Source organism: Plectropomus leopardus, chromosome 23 (assembly GCF_008729295.1).
Source record: "Plectropomus leopardus isolate mb chromosome 23, YSFRI_Pleo_2.0, whole genome shotgun sequence".
NCBI lineage: Eukaryota > Metazoa > Chordata > Actinopteri > Perciformes > Serranidae > Plectropomus > Plectropomus leopardus.
In genome coordinates this window covers 10,091,310-10,113,153 of record NC_056485.1, presented here as the reverse complement: position 1 = coordinate 10,113,153, position 21,844 = coordinate 10,091,310, and the positions used below count along the sequence as shown (strand labels likewise).

The 21,844-nt window shown below is 38.6% G+C and overlaps 1 protein-coding gene across 3 annotated transcripts in view; it reads right to left on the bottom strand.

Annotated features, from left to right (window-relative positions):
• Window positions 1-18,650, bottom strand: part of kcnip4a (potassium voltage-gated channel interacting protein 4a) — a 134,511-nt gene extending 115,861 nt beyond the window's left edge. For all 3 annotated transcript variants that reach the window (XM_042511812.1, XM_042511813.1, XM_042511814.1), the window contains exons 1-2: window positions 18,567-18,650; window positions 17,607-17,758 (exon numbers count right to left, since the gene is read on the bottom strand). In XM_042511812.1, the coding sequence (XP_042367746.1) occupies window positions 17,607-17,745 (139 nt within the window). In that variant the 5' untranslated portion in view covers window positions 17,746-17,758; window positions 18,567-18,650. The remainder of the gene's footprint in view (window positions 1-17,606; window positions 17,759-18,566) is intronic.
• Between the last annotated feature and the right edge of the window lie 3,194 nt (window positions 18,651-21,844).

Sequence of the window (21,844 nt, the reverse complement as noted above, 5' to 3'; positions counted from 1 at the left end):
TGGGACCCCCATAGCTTGCTAATGCATGCAGGTGACCTGACTGAGAGCATCAGTGATTGGTGATGCCAACGCTGCAAAGTTTCACCCAACAGAGAGCAACGTTTAGTCGTTTGGGGAGCACTCTTTAACATATGAGGTGTCTTGTTAGCACACTAGAAACGTTTCAAAGGACAATGAATGCAGCTGCATTCTTAAAGAAACCAAGAGCCTGTGAAATCATTCAGCTTCACGTGATTTACATATAATGGTGTTTGTCCCAATGCACCAAAGCCCATTTCATCCACCAGGAACTCTACATTATTAAACAAACAGGGGCCATAAGAGGCAAAACTAAGGTTATTCTTGGAATGCCAAATAAATCATCTTAGTCAGATTTCAAGCTAAAATGCCAAACATTGTCTTGTTCTAGATTCTGAAATGTGCAGTTTCCTTTGTCTGTATGATAGTAAGTTTTAGATCTTTGAAAGCATATAATGCAGGATTTTCCCTAAAATCCAAATAAAACAAACACACAAAAGAAAAACAGTTTTCCACACATCCATTTATTAGTGGGGGGCCGCAACCATTAAATCGCCTGCCCCCACGTGTTGATTTGTTATTTTTGGAGCTGGACTATTCATTAGGAGCGCTACTGGAATATATACAATACAATATATGCAATATATAATATTTCACCACACTCTGAGACAGAGCATAATTAATCTGAATATGACACTGCTGTCCCTAAGACAGTATTTCGGGATTTTCTGATGACTTTATTCTGAAAAAAAATGTAAATAATCTGCATCCCTAAATTTCTTCTCATTCCACATAGGAAATACAAAGTTTTGAATCCCAACTGGCTCTATAGCAGTGTCCTACACTGCCACATACAAATACATGTATGTATACATACAATGAATCCAGATCCAATCACACTCACATTAGAGTCAAATGCTTCAACAATTGCCTAGTACTGACATTCAAACTGATATTCACTGTTTTTTGGCCCATAACCCAAGCACGTAATTTTTTTTATTGTGCATGTAAAATGGGAATGACAGTGGTATTTAAGCCGTCAAAACACATCAGGAAGTGAGATTTACTGTGTTTTGGTTCCTGCATTTGGTCCTGTTTGAATGATATGTTTATTGAGTGTGCAATATTGATTCCTTTCATGTTTTGAATTTCATTTTCTCTGTTGGAAACCGAAACCAAACAGTCCATAATCCTGCAGGGAATCTAGTTAGAGATCAAGCAATGCATGCAGCAAGAAAGCACATGCTTTTACAATTATAAACTGTACATTGCATTGGAAGGAAAGAGACTTCCTAACAGCAGAGAAAGAGGACTAGATCAGAAAAGCACAAGGCTTCACAGTAAGTGAGAAGGTGAACATAGGCGTAAAGGAAAACCTCAGATAACAGCTCATACCAAGAGCGATAAGATGACTAATGCCATCTTTTAATGTTTCTCATCTTTACTAACTCAGAGGAACTTGGTTGCAGATTTTGCCCTGATCCCTTAGATTTTCAGGACGTTGTGGGATTTCTGGTGACATTTAAGATCTACCTGAGTATATTTCTGACACTGAGAGACTGATATGAATGGCAAAGAGAAAAAAATGATAAAAGGAAAAAAGAAGGAAATCACAATATATCTGAGTAATGAACTCATGAAGTCCAGGAACAGTAATGAATTCCTCAACCTCATCACTCACTTTGTTTGAGTAAAGGGGTCAGTGTTCATTTTCACTGAGAGCAAAAGCAATAATCATCTGGAGAGCGTCAGTCCTCCATATTTACTGTTACAGGCCAGCCGGGTCTTTAAATATGGTGACACACTAAAGTCACAGACATCATGAATCTCAACCTCTATTCTGGGAGGTGACTGAATAGGGAAAAGGGGGCAGAGTATGGCACCAGGGAAATGTAGATGACATTTAAATTATGGTTTTATACTGTAGACTGTTGCTTCTATTTGAAACAGACCCAGTATTGAATGTTAAGGTAATGTCTCAGAACATCAGATTTTTTATTGGCTCACCTCTTTAAACAAAACCTTTTCTGTTAGGACACACTGGCTGAATCTACTGTTCCATACATTTATTGGCCACACATGGAAAATATCAGTCTATTCAGTCTATCAGTCTATACACAGTCTATTAAGGTAATATGGCAATTCATTTTCAAGCTGCAATACATGCTCACATAATGTAAAATACTATTTTAGTGAATAAAATGTACATATAAAATGCCCTTTATTTCAATGATGAATAGCATCTAGACATAATTAAACAATATGCCAAAATACAAGAAAATTCAGACACAATCAACTGAATTACAGAACACTTTCAATGTTAGAAAAATTCATGCCATGTCTGACTGACCCCTAAATCTGGCTAATTTAAGACTTGCATATTGACACAAAGAAATGATGCCTTTGTTTTGCCCATTACTCACATTGTGATGAATTGTGACACAAGGGGACACAGCTCCATATTTCCATTTCCAGCCTGGAAAGCCTCAAAATGTTGTTGACAGTGTGGAATTAGATGCAAATCTTGGGTTTGAATAAAATCGCATCTTTTCTAGGGCATCGATCTTGATATGCTAGCTGGGCACTCTGCATGCAGATCAGTCTGTTTATGAATCAAACACCTTTTCCTCTGAGAAACACAAATGTCTCATCCTCTCACGATTTGAATATGCTTGTTTTAAACGTAGTTTCTTTGATACATATTCAAATAATAGCGCAACTCTTGTCGAATATGGTAATCATAGGGGAGTCGGTTATGTAAATCTTTCTGAGTCGAAGCCAATCGGCCTTTACTCAATCTCTCAGGAGCACTGAATGTGAGGCTTAACAGAGCCAATAAGGGGATAGAGTCCTTGTAAACACGCTGATGAAAGCTAGTAAAGACCAATGTACATGTTCAGTGTTTATATCACCTCGAGCACAGTCAGGAAAATTTTGTCTCTATTATTTGCCTTTTTTCCCCATTTGAAGTCCTTTAAAATAGATTTTTTTCCCCCACAAACCTGAAATCACTGAACCAAAGAATGGACTGAACATTTGGATGGGGTGTGAACATTAATCCTAACACACTAAATCATTGATAAGAGCGTGTGCTGGAGCAAATTCACCAAGGCCACCTTTACTTGGCTTGCTAATAATGTGGCAGAGGTAGCCCTGAGCTTTGATGGAGGTGAGAAAAAATATGAGGCGGGAGACTGGGTTTACTGCCGTGTCGCTGCCTTATTTTCCATGATTCAGTGCTAACCCACAAAGGTCCACTAACTGCTGTTGTTATGGACCATGCAGAGACTGTATCAACTGAGGGAGCACTTAAAAAGGAGGATATGCAGAATTACACAGCAGAACATAGATCCACAACTAAACAAGACTGATGCCTGTCTCCCAAAACAAGCCAGGGTCGACAACAGCTGCAGCTTATGATACTCGTTTTGTTTTCCATACATAGTTTTAATGCTTGGGGGCAGGCTCAGTGGGATGTTAAATGACTGTGCTAATGACTGATTCTAAGAGTGCAACATTTTTTGCCTACACTAGATATCTAACAAAAGCCAGATACTCTTTTATATTAAGTTGCTGTGAGCTGTAAATTCACCACTTATAAGCAGAAGGTCTGTCCTCTCTCCTGCTTTGGGCTGCTGCCTGCATGTCAGCAGCTCTCTTTACCAAAAAGTAGCCTGAATGTCAAGAGTACTCACTCTGCAGCAAAGTCTGGGGACCAATATGTCCCTGAAAGTGCACTGCACAGAAAAAAACAACTGCAGGAATTGAAGCAATCCCAGACAACTGAGAGTCTCTCACTGATGATTACAATCTCCACCTTTCAAGGAGCAGCTCAAAAAGTGACTAAAACTGTCAAATTAGTTCAATGTAATTTCAATATATTGGCCGTTTTATGCCAAACCATCTGGTAGATGTTAATATTTGATAAATGCATAAAAGGTGGATTAATTAACTATGATATAAAATACAAATGTATTAACAAAAAAGCCTACATGTGCTTGCACAATTGCATGGGATCAAAGAGAAGGAGCTAATTGTTTGGTATATTCCCCACAGTTATCTCATGAGGCCCATTTAATTGGAACTCCTTCTAACAGGGCAGAGGGTACCTTAAGGGGATGATTAAAGTTCTTTTTATAATCACAAAACTTTTTAAATCTTTGTCATTACTGACCAAAACATGTTAATTAATCTTAATGATTTCATTAGCAGTATTTGTGCTCAGCCAATGTTAATTTTCAAACTTCATTTTTACAGTGACTCACAGCCATGTTGAACTCATGTCCCAGAGGCCGGGAAAATACTTTACATTCTGCATGACATCCAAAATGGAATTTGCAAGGGAAATATGTTCCAAGTATGCTCCACATTATTACAGTAATCAAATGAGGAACCTGATGTGTACAGTAGGAGCGGCATGAAATAGCCTCGCTCAATATTCAAATCACAGTCACCATTACATCACTAGTAAAGTCATTCAGAGTCCTCAGGGAACAATTAGAATTTGGCGTACAGTCGCCTATATTATTAACCAGCTCGAAGCAAAAACACAGAGCAGAGCAAATCAAAGTACCAACCTCCCACTGCTGAGGGAGAATTACCTTAGTCTGCAACCCAAGCTGGGACATTTTCCCTAAAAAATGTCTCACAGGTAGCAGCTCTGGTTTCTTCTGTTTTGAAGATGTGAAATGTATTCCATAGTTGTGTCAGCGTATATAGATGTAATTTCATAAATGTATCAACAATAAGGTGTTCCAGAAAGTAAGATTATTCCACAGCTAAAATGACACTTCAAGACTTGTGAAGACTGTACAAAGGAAAAAAGACAAGACAGATCTACTGCATTAAAAGAAAAATGACATAGTTACCCAATTGACAAACTTTTAATTCACTTATTCTGCAGCTACACATGAGGCTTTCCTTGAACCTTTTAACACCGGGGGGCACAGCACTATTCTCTCTTGCAAAAAGCTATTTACTGAATGACTGCCCTGAAGATGAGAAAAATAAAACAACTCAGCTGCTGCCATGGGAATAGGCAAATTACACCCACTACCATGCAGTACAAATGATCATTACCACTGTAATTATTGGAAGGCTATAATGTTTGAAATTCATCAGTGGAAGTGGATTGCCAGTAAGCACTCCTAGAAGTATGAGGAAATGCATCACAAGGGGATTATGTGGTGGGCTAATGTCCTCTGTTTTACAAAAAGGTGCCATTCTCTCAACAAGTGATTCCTGGAAAAGAGTCCATGTTTCTTTGTAAACAAGCACTGTTTGCATGAGTTTGCATGTGTGAATGATGGACTAAATGTTACTGATCTATGCAATGATATAACAATCCTTAAATAATTTAAAGATATATCTGTGCACCAATCCAGGCCAGTGCACAACAGTCTGAGTGTAATGTCCTAGCACTATTACTCCAAAATAGGTGCTGTTACTTAAGCAGTCCCATAATGTCAAACAAACACACAGCAAGAACTCAAGCAGACAATTTATTCTGGCCAGTGACTCAGTTAGTGTTAAAACAAAGTTAACTGTCATAACAAAGCGTATATTGTGCCATGCTAAAAAGCTCTGCAGGCCAGCTGAGAGTCTTCGCTTTTCCATGACCTCATTTTGTTTGGTTTCTTGCAGGAGGCCTGGTGTGGTTTGTTGACCCAATTTCTGTGGGGTGCGCGTCTGCCGATGGACCGACAAGAACAAACTACAACAGTTACTTAAGAAGGATAGGCCCTGTCCACTGGGAGCACTGATACTTCTGGTTTCTCCCTCAAGTGAGAACAAATGGGACTGGTGCCATTAGTGGAGCAGCAAATAGAGGTTGCCCTTAATGTGTAGCTGCATGGGTGAGAAATTCCCAACCTTGTTCTCCGTGAAAGTGAGAAAAACCTTGAGGTGCTATTTTAAAAGAATGCTCTGGATTGAGTCTATGCTATCAGTGAACTAATAAGACACCAATTTCAGTTGAACAGCTTCACCAAGGTCAAGGTCACCAAGGTCAATCGAGACAAAAGGCACTGAAAGGAAAACTGATCAGGTGCATTTAACAGGATTTCACAGATGGGGCTCAGTATTGTTTGGAGTTTTTAAGCAATCCTGCCAATTTGTTCTCTAATTTCCACACTGGCACCAAAATATTATTTCTTTGAGCACCCTACCTAAAAATAATCAAGTTTTTCTTTAAAACCCCTTTTAGCAATGTTAGTGCCATAGCTTTTGGACAAATTGGTACATGAAAGTTAAAATTTAATAATTTTTGTTTGTTATTGACACTTATTTGGGGGATTATGGGCAAAATCCTTCTTCTCTATTACTTTACTGCACTGAAAGGCGTATTAGGTAGGCTAATGTCTACTTTATGTGACTTCTTTAACAGTTAAAGAAATCAAGTGCAAACAGAAAGAATGGTATATATTCAACCAATTAAAAAAAAATCATGACATTTTGTTCCTGAAATTCACCCTTCTGCTAGGATCGGGATACTTCTGATTCTTTTGATCAAAGGAATTCCTATCCTACTAAAAAGAATTAACAAAACATACTGAAGGTTTGATCGGGATCAAAGCTAAGATTGGATTAAATGGTCTAATCGAATTTCAGAATAATTTTTCAATTCAAGATTTCAAGATGGCTGAAATCCGATCAGATCGCTTCTGAGCAACTGGCAATTCAAACCCTTCTGCCACTAGCAGGTTAATTTTTTCCAGTGAAATATGTCAGTATCTCTTTGATGGTTTGGCACAAAAATGTTGAACTGAATACAATTCAGTACTCTGGTTCACTTACTAATCTTAATGACTTTGATCATCTCCTGACCTTTCCTCTTGCGCCACCATGAGTTTCCTAGAAACTGAGAAACCTAGTGAAATATCAACAATTACGTGATGTTTTGCCAGACAGTCCAGACATTCATGTTCCCCTCAGTCTAAATTTTAATAATCACTCTCCATCCAGTTCTGCCATCAGGTCAAAATGTTAATCAGTCCAAGACTTTATTGTCAAATACCTGCACAACTAATTTCCTCTGTTACAACTGAGCAACAAATATTAAGAACTGGTGTGGTGTGATGACTCACACCAGCAAGCCTATTGACTGAACATAAAAAGAGAGGATTGCTCACCTTTCTTTCTAAGCACCATTGTCCTGAATCCAATACCTCTAAGTAAGTAACTATACAACTACAATCCTGTAATACATGATACCATTTGTATCTGGAAAATGAAAAGTTTGGTCCTGAAATGAGACATGTCTCTTCTCCTTCCAACTGCAACTCGTCTTTCAAACCCTCTACTTTAGATAGTGTTGTCACCCAAATGGACAAATATTTATATTTAAAGATGTGAAATATTTCCTAATATTTCCCATTTTTGTGACAGATGTCGGTCCCAAAAAGCAACTTAAACTGACAGTGCTGCACAGAAGCCTTTGGATGATATATTCAGCATCTTCTTAAAATCCCACTGGAGCCAAATTCAGTATTATTGGAGACTTTTAGTAAATTGACCGCCCCTAAAGAACACATTGAAGTTTGTTAAAGACACAGTCAAACTAACTTAAAAATTGCACCCAAAGACAAATTAATTTATCAGTCATTATTATTTTCTTTTCTTCAACAATGAACAAATTGAGCACACATTTCTCTTTCTTTTTTCTCTTTTAAATTTCATAATTTTAAGCAAATAGAGTATTAATGTGGAGCAGTTCTCTATAAATGTCAAGATTTTTGCAGAATTGCTTCTAAAAATATTTTACATAAAATACTAACATAACTCTACCTTCCCATCAGCCCTAGCTGTACTGTGTTTACTGCTACCTAGATAATGTTAGCATGTTGACATGCTAATCTAGGGTGATCATGACAAACATTATACCTTCTAAACATCAGCATCTTTACATTGTCATTGTAAGTATGGATATGAGGAAGCATCTGCATTGTGCTGAATTTGTGTAATAGAAACACTTTATGACTGAAATGTAATGTTTCAGTAAACACAAATATAAGGGGTGTTGTAGTGGTTTAGTTACAGTCAAATATTTCCAGGTTTATCAGTCCAGCTGCAGCAGGCTCCACTTTGTTCAACAGATTTCTGCTCGTGTCTCAAAGGAGCAGGTTTTCATTCTGTTGCATGCTGCCAAATTCAAGCTGCAAAAAATAACTTTTCTCTGGCATTTCGGACAGAGCTTCCACCTTCAGCCATCTGTTTCTGTCTCTATTCCTGTACGTGCACTGTCCCTTTCTATTCCTCCAACTGTTTCTCCTCTTAATTATTCTTTCCTTTCTCTCGTGACTTCTCCATTGTCTCAAATGTCTCTCTTCCTGTTTCCACCTTTCACCATGTATCTGCTCACAAATGTCTCTTTTGGCTACATTGGACTGCATTTCTGGGCTTAAGATGTTGCTTCCGCTTCAACAATATCTAAAACTGTTTACTAGTCTCACTGGCTCAACTGCAGGAAAATGGCACATAAAACTGTGAGAGAATTCAAATAGCAATACCATGAAAACCCCCTTGAAGGCAGGACTTGCTCTCTCTCAAAGCTGCCCAGAATTTTATTTTATATTTTAACTGCATTTCTTTTTGTCATTCCTGCGCAGTTTGTGGGAATTTGCTTTTTTTTTTTTTTTTTTACCAATGAAGTCTGGCAACAGTAAAGCCTATGTACATCAGAGAGTAAGGATATACTGTACACTCAGGCCAGCCCATCTCATCTATTACCTAGGTTGTAATTTGCCTTCCTAATGAGGTTGCAAACACCATCATTTATTCATCTTGGTCTGACTCATGAGAACAGAGCAAAAATGTATTCTTAAAAGAAAGAGCTACCATTAGAGCTTCAGCAAACGTTGGTAGAAACAATTATTTTTAAGGCAAAAACTAAAACCTGAGGACCTACTTAAAAAGTGCTACAGTAAGCACACTCCGTTAAAGATATATTACTCAGTGAAATGCCAACTAAACAGCATGCCTATCACATTTGCAGTAAAACTATCAAAACTGCTCCAACATTACAATCTGTTTGCAACAACACAAAATGGCATGTAATTGACAAAATTTGTCTTTTGTATACTCCTGAGACACAGTCTAAGCACCCTGTCGTTTGGGACTAATCTGCAGACAAAAACACTGTCAGGTGGCAGTTTCACTGGGATGCTCCCAGTAGGACATCAATCTTATTTCTGTTTCTTCCCACAGTGACAGGTTGATGCAGCCATCTGGGACAGTGCCCACACTTTGTGCTATACTTGTCACTAACATGTCGTGTGACATGTTTGTCAAATGCTGTGTTAGAGTCAAAGTAATGTTTCATTATAGAAGTGCAAGTCAGTCTGCAGTATTAAAGTAGGTTTGTAATGAGTAAGTCAGCAATAAAAACCTTAAGCATGGGCATTTGGCCAATCTTTCTTTTTTAAATTGGGATCTGACTATGCCAGCTTGAAAACAATGCATTATGACACTGCTTTCCTTTGATTTTCAGCTGATTAAAGCTTGATTTCTCGTTATGCTAACTACAGTACCTCAATTTATGCCAATCAGCTGTTCCTGCTACAGGAAATGTTATTTTGTCTGTGTTTGAGGGTTTTTTTTTTTTAGCAAAGACAAATACAAAGGCAATAAATTAAAAAAGCTGCGTTAAAATGCCATGAACTGTGCTTAGACAACACGTTCTCATCCCAGGTCATCACATATCTCAGCTTTGTGGACTTCCATGTCTACATGTGACGCTCTAAGTATTCCCCCGCATCTGCTGGTGATGTTCTGGGATGCCGCAACCAACACTTGGATGTCAACAAAAGCACATGGTTATGTTTCGGCAACAAAAACACATGGTTAGGATTAGTCTACAAAGGCACGGTTATTTAGGTTTCGGCATTAGAAGCTTTAGGAAAAAGATTCATCTTTAGATTCATGCAGGAAGCAAACACCCGGGGTTTGTTGGACCTATCCACCAGCCCTTACGTCCACGCTATAGGGACTGTGGCTTATATTAAGTTGTTACCAGCAGCGTTTCAACCCAACGTGTGTCCAGTCACCGATCATCCAGATGTGACTGGTTCTGTCTGGTTGGTTTATCAACTAACCCCGCCCGTCTGTGCATCATACTGCTGTACCAGGTGCTGTCTGCCTGACCAGTGTCATATCATACCCCCACAAAAAGTGGCTTTTGGTGTCAATATCTTCCGCCAATATCACTGAGAAAGCGGCGGTATTTGACAACTTCAGAATCAAAATGGGCTGGTATAGATATGACATGCATTGTGTCATTTTGATTAGATAAATGTGAATTAGCCTAATGTACAAATGCAACAGTTTACTTTGAAATGCTTCAACTCAAAGTGGTAATATATCCAGAAATACCCAACAACAATAGCTTGAAGATACTTATCCTACATGTTGAGCATTAAATACATCACAGCTTATCGCACACTATCTCAGTGGAGGGATATGAATAAAATTGCATGGTCTTTCAGGCCTGACTATGAACCTTTGCCTGCTGCTTGGATGGTGCCTGACAAACAGGCAGGGGAGATAAATTAGACCGTGACAGGGACAGGTGTGTTAAAGCCGAGTGACACAGACACAAGAAAGTCATTTCTGCCCCGCAGCAGCCCAAGGCTTACGAGGTTTCACTGTACCGGGTATCAATCAGGAGGGCCTATTTATAGAGGGCCTGGTCCACTGCTAGAATACAAACACTTGACTGAAGTAGGTTACCGGCAAATGCCTGTATCACTAGCAGACAGGAGGACAAAGGAGGACGTGTGAGGAAAAGAAGGAAGCCAGGTGTTGGATAAGTTATGCAGAAGTAGTTGATGATTAATGACATTCACAACTTCACACTAACCTTTTCAAGACTAATGTTGTAGACTGTAGGTAGATTAGGAGCCATTAATTCTCTATGGTGTGTTTCCTACTCCATTAAACAGGGAGTAAAGTCACCTGTTGGAAGACAATTAAGATGATCTGTTCTTTTTTTACCAGTCGTTTTTTTTTTCTGATGAAAATAATGTTATCTTGAAACAGCCAATAAATGGTCGTGCATTAACTCAGCTGCTGTTTCTAAGGTTAAGGATGAACTTTAAACCCCAGTTAAGATAGTTTAATGACTCTAAAGTGATTTTCTGTTGACCAGCTAATTCTTTTAATTTTCAAGAAGTACATATGCTCACAGGTGGCTTCCTCTTAGAAACAAAGTCTGTAAAAAAAAACACCTGCATGTGGCAACAAATGCATATTTAATGATGTGTAGGAGTTCCCGGTATAGCTTCAACAAAAGGACCCGGCTTGGTTACAGCGATGACCAGCGCACAGTCACATGCTGCACCGCCTGGCATCTCAGTTAGCTGTATCCAATTGACAGAATGGAGTGTGAGTGTTATTGTCTGTCAACAGGCTCCTTTAAGGTGTTTTGCAAACAACATGGTTCGCTGGGGTCGTCTATTCTCCGACTAATCCCTGGCTGTTAGCTGCAAATCCCTGTTTATCAACAGAGGGTTGAGGGTCAGAGCCAAGTCTGCGAAAGAGAACGCCAGGCTCACTATTGTGTGACATAATGGAAAGTGCTTCAACTGGGTGATATTTGAGCCATTTATAGAATTGTTTGAGAGAGTATTAAATGCATTGCACAATGACCAGCAGAGAGCTTTCTGCTGGTCATAACAAAGCAGTGATGATTATTAACTTATTTTATGTGCTGAAAAACTTTAATACAAACAAAAATGCACTGATAGCAAAGTGTGGATAGGATAATAAAAAAACATAACAGAATAGAACTAACCTGCTAATGCAGCAGAAGCTCTGCAGGTGAAATATATGCAGCTTACGAGTATGCAGAAATATAAAACATGTGGCCCCTGCGTTTAAAAAAAATCTGCTCTCGTCATCTCTGAGCCCATTAGTTGTAAACAACATAAAATATTTTCTCTCCAGCTGTCACCGGCACTAGCTTGCGCTGTGAATAAGATTAATGTCATGGAAAGGTATCCCTGGATCCTTCCCCCTCATTCTCCAACAACCATTTTCACAACATATGAATCAAATGAATGACAACAGTAGGACATGTCTAGTCCAAGCCAGCCAGCGGTCCCCAGGCAATCGCTCTTCTTCCCTTCTCCTCCGATCTGAGAGGCTGCATGCTGCCTCAACTTCCCCTCTAATCCATCATTGCCTTTTCCCATTTCCACCTTACATCCACAGACGCCTGCACTCTTGACCAAGTGGGAAAATAGATTAAAATGGAAAGCAAGTTGCTTTACTGAAAGCAGACATATGACCTAAAGCTAGTGACAAATTTGTGACTCCTAATTCAAAAGAAATCTGTGTGCTGTATCATTGGAGAGAATTACACTCATTAGGGACACGCACCCCAGGACTCTCTTTCTGCTATTTAACATTTCCTCTAAAATAGACCATCATGGTGACTGGTATTATGTCTCAAGGTTTAAGGGTCCTTTTAATAAAGCTTCTCATCATGTTGTTGCACTGTTGGATATGGCATCACACTGTGAGCAAACTCTCAGCAATTACATTCAAATCAGTTAAGGGAGACTGTGGGTTTTAGATGTGAGTTATCACAAATACATCTTACACCACCACCAGTCAAGCTGCAGATACAGTTTAAATAAATGTCTGTCTGCACTTATATGAAACCATGTTAACAACACTTCATATTTTGCTGCAAAGAAGCAACATATTCTTACACATGGATGCTTCACACAACCCGGCAGCATCTATACAATCAGCACAGTTTCAAGGTGGGCAGATTCATGTCACTAATGCAATATTTGACAAATGTCTCCCCCTTCTGTTCCTAAGTTATATATGTATGTATTATGCAGAAAATCATGATGTCAAAGTGAAGTTTACCCTTGACTTTTTGGATATAAAATGTCATAACTTCCTCATCTCTTTTTTAGACATTTGTGTTAAATTCTGTCATAATTAGTGGCTGCATTCTTGAGTTATGGCCAAAACATGTTTTGTGAGGTCAAAGTGACCTTGGCCTTTAACTTTGGACCAACAAATACAAATCAGTACATCCATGCGTCCTGGTGGAAACTTGTGCCAAATTTGATTAAATTGCTTAAAGGCCCCTTTGGAGACATCACATTCATTAGAACGAGACAGACGGAAAGTTACAGTGACATTGGCCTTTAACCACCAAAATCTAATCAGTTCATCGTTGAGTCCAAATGGAGAAAAGAGAAAGAAATTCTCTCAGGGCATTCTTGAGCTACCACATTCAAAAGTATGGAACGGACTGACAGACATCCTGAAAACATGATGCCCGCAGGCACAGCTATTGCCGACGCAGAGTCATATGGACTTGGAACATATGCAACCTTGAATTTACAACTTCCTCATAAGGATTCAATGTTGTTGGATCAGCCAAAACATAAGTAAATTGATTTCCAGGCCATTTCTCTGCTATTGTAAAGGACATGACCCTGAAAGGCAGTCTGAAGGTGGTGGGATACTGCACAGGTAAGGCTATGGAGAGTCACAGGGTATGCATGTGGATATATATATATATATATAAGGAGAAGCTCTAAAGCTATGTTTATCTGACACAGATCTGAGTAAAGCCAGAGAGTGGAGAGGTGTACTGGTTGAGGTGGGTATTGAATGACATTATGCTGTTGATTTTTTTTATAGAGCAATATATTCTGTTGGAATAAATACATGTAGAATGAAATACATTCATCTTTGACTGTAAAAAAAAAAAGGGGAGACCAAAAGAATATACTAGTGTTCATAATTTAATCAAAAATCCCTGCAGCCAAAGAGAACAAAGAATAAGCTGGCAAATCCCATGAGTGATATTTGCTGCTGCTGATATGCTTCACACTATGTCTTATGTCAAATTATAAAGCATAATGCAAGTCAGTTATCCATATTCATATATATATGTTATCATGATAAAATTGTGCCACCATGCCACTATCGGCAGAGCAACACTTCTCAGCTGAGTTGAGTGCATTTGGGGCCACTGAATGACTACTGCAGTGCAGACATTCACAGAATTTATGAGCGCATCACTACCTGAGTGCTGAAAGGCACGTGATGTATTCAGGGGGAGTATTGTCACGCAGGATTGTTGTATTGGAATATATTGGACTGTGCTCATATTAATATTATGCCAATGCTTGTATGTATGCCACTTTAACAACTGCAGCATGCTGCATTATTAAGAATATGCATTGTCATTTTTAAATGGCCTGCAGACTGACTATTTCTTTCTTTCTTTTTTCTAGGTTTTCAGGCACTGCTGCAGCACGTGATCTACATGTTAGTGACACATGCTGGGTTATAAAATCAAAAACAAATAAAATGATTACTTTAAATGACTTCAGACTGAAATTGGTACAAATGCATTCTATTCAAGGCACTGCTACTGAACTGCTCTCGATGCAGCAAACAATGTATCATGTTATTTATTCATTTATTCTGTAGCATGCTGCCCTCTCCTGGCAGTAAAGATGAGATACAGTGATGGATTTTGACCATAATGCAGAGGTAGAAGACATACTAAGGTATCTACAATAAGAGCATAAATAAAATCAAATTCCAATTCTGGCATCATATTGCCATATATTTGCAATAAACTGACAATAAAACTCAATTTAAACATGAAATAGTTGTCTTTGAGTATGATACATAGGAATAATATAAATAAAGTGCTGCTCTGGTCATTCATATCAAGTAAAAATGCCATATTTCTTTATTTAATCTTTGTTAAACAACACCTATTAATAAATTATCAACTGGCTGAGTATAATCCAAAAACAGGCAATCACCATTTTGGGACAGACAGTGCTATATGTCATTATTTCCTTTAAAGAGACAGCAGGGATTTGTATCATGCTCTGTCAGAGCAGAAGTCTCTCCTTTGGGCACAACATGGGGCGTGTGTATTTCTAGAAACACCTGCTTTAGTGAGCATGCTCAATTTCAGGAGACTGCTCCAACATCCGGAGGGTGTGATTGCCACCTGGCAGGTTTTTAGTATGATCATCTGCATGCTGGGAGGTTATTCTGGGAAACACAAGGGGATTATATTATTAGTTTTAACGTCACCTAATGACGGGAACACCTATAAACAGAAATATGATAGAAAAGAAGGCTTAAATCCATTGTAGATGTTAAATTATTATTATTACTGTGTTAATTTGTGCTCTATTAGTCATAGTTTTATTGATGTCTGTGTTAAATACAGAAAAGGTGACGGCAGTGCTCAGTGGTTTGGCAAGTGAAAGTTCAATCTTTTACCTAAATAAAGGGAGAAAACTCAGTTGCTGCAGTGCTATTGTAAAAAAGTTATTGTCCTTCTTTGTACCGCTGTGCTCCTGTTTAATCCACCTTGAGCTAAAACTTAAGTCGGTATGAAAAAGCAGCCAGCCCTGGGATGAAGGCAGCATGTTTCCAATGAAAAAGGAGCAGTGAAAAGAATGAAAGTCTAAACAAACATTCTGTCTAATTCAAATGTGCCTGACAGAAACACCTGGGTCCCGGTGTGGTTCCAGCTGTGGCCGTCAGCTCGCGTGTTATAAAAGGGATAGATTCAAATGACAACTGTGCAGGTGCACACACACAGAGAGACAGAGGCCAACCCAAGGCTAAGCACAAGAAGAGACTACACTGATTATGTGATCTAGAGACTGCACCTGCCCCATTGACACCAATCTAATCAATACAAAATAAGAAAAGTTTCCTCTTTCTCTGCAAAGGGTGAATATGCTTCTGTTATTCATGAAGAACAGCTGTTTGGGAGTACTTCTGTTGTTGTTTTTCCCCCTGCAGTAAAATCCTCACTGCAGATGTCATTTAGTCCCTACGGTGACATTCATGACTGTTTAATAGCATCCTAAATCATACCCAAACACAACACATTTATCTGACAAGCCATATCAATGTGGAACAACACCTGCCAATTACAAAAAGCTCCAGGTTTTTATGGTAATGCTCTGACATGTCACTGAGCTATAAAACAATCAAGGGAACTAAGCAAGTGTCACTAATAAACAGCAGAACAAATGAGGAAAGAAAGTGCAATCTCATAACTTTTACTGCAGCCAAATAAACGCTCAAAACAACACAAAAAACTAAAAAAGCTTAGTTCTCATTAGCAACACTTTTAGAAAAATGAAGCGCATAAATCATTTAGTGCCAGAAAAAAAGCCAAATGTAAGATCCTTCCCATTTTCATCATCTGAGATAAGTCCATAACTGCAGTTTATGTGCATGAATATTGAATTAAATAACATATTATTTTACAAAAAAAGGTATTAGGCATGTTAAGACAAAGCAAAATTTTAATTGTTTCTTATTTAAGAAAGGAGGGCTAATTCTATCCCCGATATATCTAAATGTGATGTACTGGCCTTTGCCAATGACAACTTTTCCTTTCAACCTGATAAATTGCTTGTTCCAGTAGCAAGGAAATGTTGCCATAAATCCTGTTTTATAAGGCCATTGTAAATATATAACCCAAGCAGTAATCAATACTGATCCAGGTTCAAAAAGCGTTAATTCACTGAAGCTGTCTAGTGTGACTTATGGTGCAGCGCGTTCTGACCATTTGTCACCCCAAAAAAATCATAAATTCTGGTGTTCCTCTAAAGGTGAAAGGATGACTGATCAATACCGCATTAATATGTTTTCAATGGTGTTGACAGCCTGAGTGTTTTTTGGACAAGTACATTCTGCCCTGTATAGAGTTACAGTTAAATCTAATCTCAAATATCTGTAATTCGTTTACACACATTAGTTCGTGCAGTCATCTTTAAGTGCACATTCTACTTCTAAGATTTCCTGGACTTTGAGCTCCAGTTTTAATAACAAAGTTTTTTCCCTTGAAAAATTATGTTTTGGGCAACTTTTTGTTGTTTTTATTATTTTTAAATACATAATGTGATAAATAATTATGTGAGTATGGGATGAATAAATGAACAACACAACACTACATTCTTCTTTCTCTTTGAAATTTCCATTATCATAATAATTTTTATTATAATATAATAATTATAATAAATTACTATTATTATGTGAATAACTATTTATGTAGCCTCTAAAAACAGTTTACAGTTTAAGCAAAGCAAAAGCAGAATCGGGATACTGAGAGGGCAATATTGCAACAGAAAGCCAAAATTCACCAGGCACTGACCACCACCAAAATTTCAGTACTTCAGTACTGCTATTCAAACAAAAGGAAACACACAGGCCTAAAAACAGCTGTTCTCCTTTTTTGCTCCAAAAAACTACAAATCTAAAATAAAAAAACAGATCAGATCCCAGTACAAAACTACAGTTGATTCTGCTTCTAAGCCCACTATTTGTTTCATACAAAAATTAACCCATAGTCCTTCACTCTAAATATCAAGGCATCCTACTTTTTCTGATACAAAAGACATCAGATGTAATCACAAACCAAAGCAATTCATCTTAGTCTCTTTCTTGTTCAACTTTAGCAAATTCATTTTATCAGGTAGGTGACCTGGCAACAACAAAAAATCTAGAACAACTCTGACTAGACTATGAAGATGACAAACATTTATCCTTCCAAATCTTGAGTTTTGTACCTTTTGGGTTTGGGGAGGCCCAGGTGATGATGCGCCGCACCAGGCAGCAGTTGAGCAGGACTTTCTTGGAGAAGCCATGGTCTTTACGCAAGTGCTGTAGGTCCTCCCTCAACTGGTTCCTCTTGGTTGGTGAGCACATGGCTGGATCGTCTCTATTTTTTAAATATAGTTTGGCATTATTTGCTTTGCCTGAGTAAATTCTGCACAGATACACACCTAATAATTGGGTACTTCTGAAAGGGCTGTGAGTTCACAATACATGTTATTCTAAATTGTAGCAAGGAGGTGATTATTATTAGCCTCATAATTCAAATGACCCCTTAACAGCCTCTGGTAAACATTCAAACACAAATAGCTACAGCCACGCAAACAAACTGTCGAGTTCAGGCAATACACCTGAGAACATATGCTAATCTAGTGTGTTCTTTGCCCCCAGTAATGCATGGGCATAATGAAATGCAAGACATTTCAGCATGCCCTTTTACAGCCCGAAAATGCTTCTCTTATGTATCCTTAGCTGTTTAAAGAATGTAAGTTATTCTTCAAGATATTCCAGAACTAGAGATGGTAATAGTAAATATACAAAGTAGATTTTTTTAATGCACACTGGTCTGCAATGATCCTTTGCTGACTAACACGAATAGGCTTTCAAATTAAACCAGTAAACATCCTGATTTTCTCAAGATAATCATCCCAGTGTAAAACAAACAAGATTTTATAACATTACTAAATAAAACATGCCCTAGCGATACCCCACCTCACTCAGAACTATGATTACACTCTTCCTGATGGTCCCATTTCAAGAAAAAAAGTTACAAATATCATCAAATCATCAGCTGCTCTAAATGGAGGGCTTTTGGTGTGCTCTCAAATCGCAAATTCATATCCTTCAATGCACTGAAATTGATGTCCAGTGTGAGAGGTAACTGCTATCAATTGTCCCTCTGAGCATCATCTTACCTTGCAGGATAAAACACGATGTGCACGCTCTCTCTGCCTCCTCAGTCTGCAAGTGATCCTCAGGTTTCACACGAGCACTTTCCCTTTCCTGAGCTGATCAACAGAGTGTGAAAGGGGGTGGGAGGGGGAGGAGGATGAGGTGGAGGAGAGCGAGGACCGCTCTGTGAAGCAGAGAGAGTGAATGGGTGAGAGAGGGAATTGCTGGGAGACACTACAGCTTTGGCTTCAAGTTAGAGGACCATGTGTGTTTTTGTTCAAGTATCAGAGGAAGAGGGGGGAGTCAAAGATGCTGGTGGCTCTGCATTCACATTGAATCTCTTTGATGGTCCTCCTTGAGCCCCTTAAAACATATGAAAGCCTTCAACACACTCACTCACACTCTCACACTCTCACACACACACACATACACACACACACACACACACACACACGTCTACTCCCTGCAACAGATCAGTCTCACATCAGAAAAATCTAAAGTTTCAATTTATCAGTACCACAACGCTTTTCTGTTTTAGACTAAAATGCATCTATTCCAACAAGTATGAATGAGTCCAGGGTTCCCCACACATTCATTTATTTGTGGTGGCCCACCAAGATTAAAACATGGGCCTCTGCAAATACATTTTCTATTTTTGGAGCTGGACCATTCATTAGGAGTGCTTTTGAAAAATATATACAGTTTAATTATGTACTGCACCTTTAAGAGCGCAGCATACTAGCATAAAAATACAGATAAAACAACAAGCAAAAAAGCATATTTAAAAGTCAGCTCTGACCGGAAACAGATCAGTTATCGAACCTGCGAATCACAAACTACAGCTGAGTCAAAAATAAATTAATAAATAACTTGTGGAGAGCTCTTCCTGTGCTTCGTTTATGGACACACAAAACTATGTGAATTTAGATAGGGTACAATGAATAATTGAAAGGGACACACACGTATTACTTTTTTTTTTTTTTTTTAAATGACTGCTTTTGTAGAGAACATTTGAGTGTGACCTTATGGCTTTTGTTTCATAAAAAAAGTTTTATTAAAATAAAAAAACTCAAAGGATCCGCAGCCAACGCCCTGGGGCCACACACCACAGGATGCTCAGAGGTCCCGTGTCCTGATGTGACTAATTGGTGTTTACTGATGCTGATATTCACCTTCTTAGCTTAGCTAACATGCACTAATTTACACTAACTTTTAGACATACAACCTGAAGTACAGCTGAGGTTTATAGAAATGTCACTAGTTTTGTAGGTAGCTGACAAATTAAACATTTGACACACTGATGGGAGGGAAATAATGAGTTGTAACAAGTAATTACAATTTATGATCCATGCTGTCGTAAAGCATTCCCAGCCCTCAAGAAGAATCAGCAGCTGCCATGTTTTCGCCATCAATTTTGTGACCACATTGTGACAGCTGTTAATCAGTTTCCAAAAAAGCCAAAATGAAGTTTTATGTCTTAAATTATATGGAACGGGAATCAGACTAACCCTGATACGACTTCAATTATTCAAACAAAGCAAGGAGAAAGTCTCTGAGTAAAGCAACGGGAAAGAAAATCATTTAGAAGAAAAAAGAAATAAGGGAAAAACAAGGCAGGAGAAGATAATGTTTTCACTGTCACAGCTTCAACAGATGGATGGCAACAAAGGAAAACAAATGTTACAATAGTTGAAGTGCAGCAGCATTTGTATACTCTGCTGGAATATCTGTGAATCTGAAATATCCCTACAACTCCCAGGACCACTCCCCTGAAACTGACCCTTTCCTCTGATCTCAGTGTGTGCCAAATTCTTTTTTATCATTTTAATTAACAAGACAGATACTTAAAATATTATTAAAGATAAGAAAAATGATAGGGCAAATCAGTCTAACTTCACAGCATAGCTAAGCATTTTTTGCCCCACTACCAAAACTCTGTCCATAGGAGTTTGGTTAAAGATGATGCATTCCACAGCACAGTCATTAGACTTTACTGCCCTGAATTTATCACCACAGTGCTGATGTCTTCCAGAATACATTGGCAGCAGGATTTTTGTCAGCACTGCTCAAAGCAATTCTTTTATTTATGCTGCGACATACAGTAAGTGTCAGAAATTTACATACACCTTATGCAAATGAGTTGTCCTCGGTCTTCGGCCAAATGGGCATAAGCTTACGTTTAAATGCGCATAACATTAATTGCCGTGCAGTGATGGATGGCTATGCTTAAGGGGAGACAGCAAAGCTAAATCTAATTGCTTCCCCTGAGATGAGCAGAGCATATACTGTGCTGTGCCTTAGAAGACAAAGGGGGGTCTTGGACAGGGAGCTGGGAATAGAGCCATCCTTTCCCAGCAGGCCGAGACACACGCCTGCATGGAACGAGCGAACAGATTGGTTGCAGTGTTAAGGCATGATATACCCATCCTGTGTTAACACTTGTTAGGTGAGCACATCCTGAGGTATGTCCACACCCTGAGGGAGAGGGCTTGAAAGCTTTGTCCCCAGTATATTGAATAATTTACATTTCAGAAGCCATTGCTGCTTATTGATATTCAAGAAGACCTTAGCTGAGCACTGGTTAACTCCAAGACTGGGTAAAGTGGACTTCTGTGTTAAAACCAGATTTCTCAAAGCCGCTACAAATCAATATTTTGCTATTAACAGTTAGGTGAATGACTCCATGTTTGTGAAAGAGACCACTGGTAGAAAAATATCCACAAAAGATTATCACCGAATCGGGAAGGTCCCTTCAAATCAACGCACTACTTTGGTTTTATGACCCAAAATTTGACTGTTTTTTCTCAGTTTCACTTTCACTTTCCTTTCGAGATGAAGCATACACCTTTTTTTGGCAGAAATCTCTGATTAAACCAATACACACAAATGGTCAAGCACCATGCAGGTGACAGACAAAGGTTGGACAGCATTTAGCAGCTTAAGTGCCAGACAGATTTCTTGTGAGTTGGTTGAGACAAGATCACAGCAAAACGAAAAGTGAATACTGCTATTAGATTTATTATGACTACAAGTGAATGCCATGTTATTCAGTATATGCTGGATGTATAAAAAGGGAACTGTTTGCTAACATGTTGCGTTTACAGCTTGCTGTTGTTGTTGTTGTTGTTGTTGTCGGGGGATGGTTGAAAGAGTCTTCCGACCCAATCACACTTGGTTATGATTATCTGTCCTGCTCAAGTCAATCCATAAAAAATGAATACTGAAATATAGTCTACATACATTAGCTGCTAAATGCAGACTTCTAGGTGCTATACAGTTTGTGTATGAGACGTACGACTGA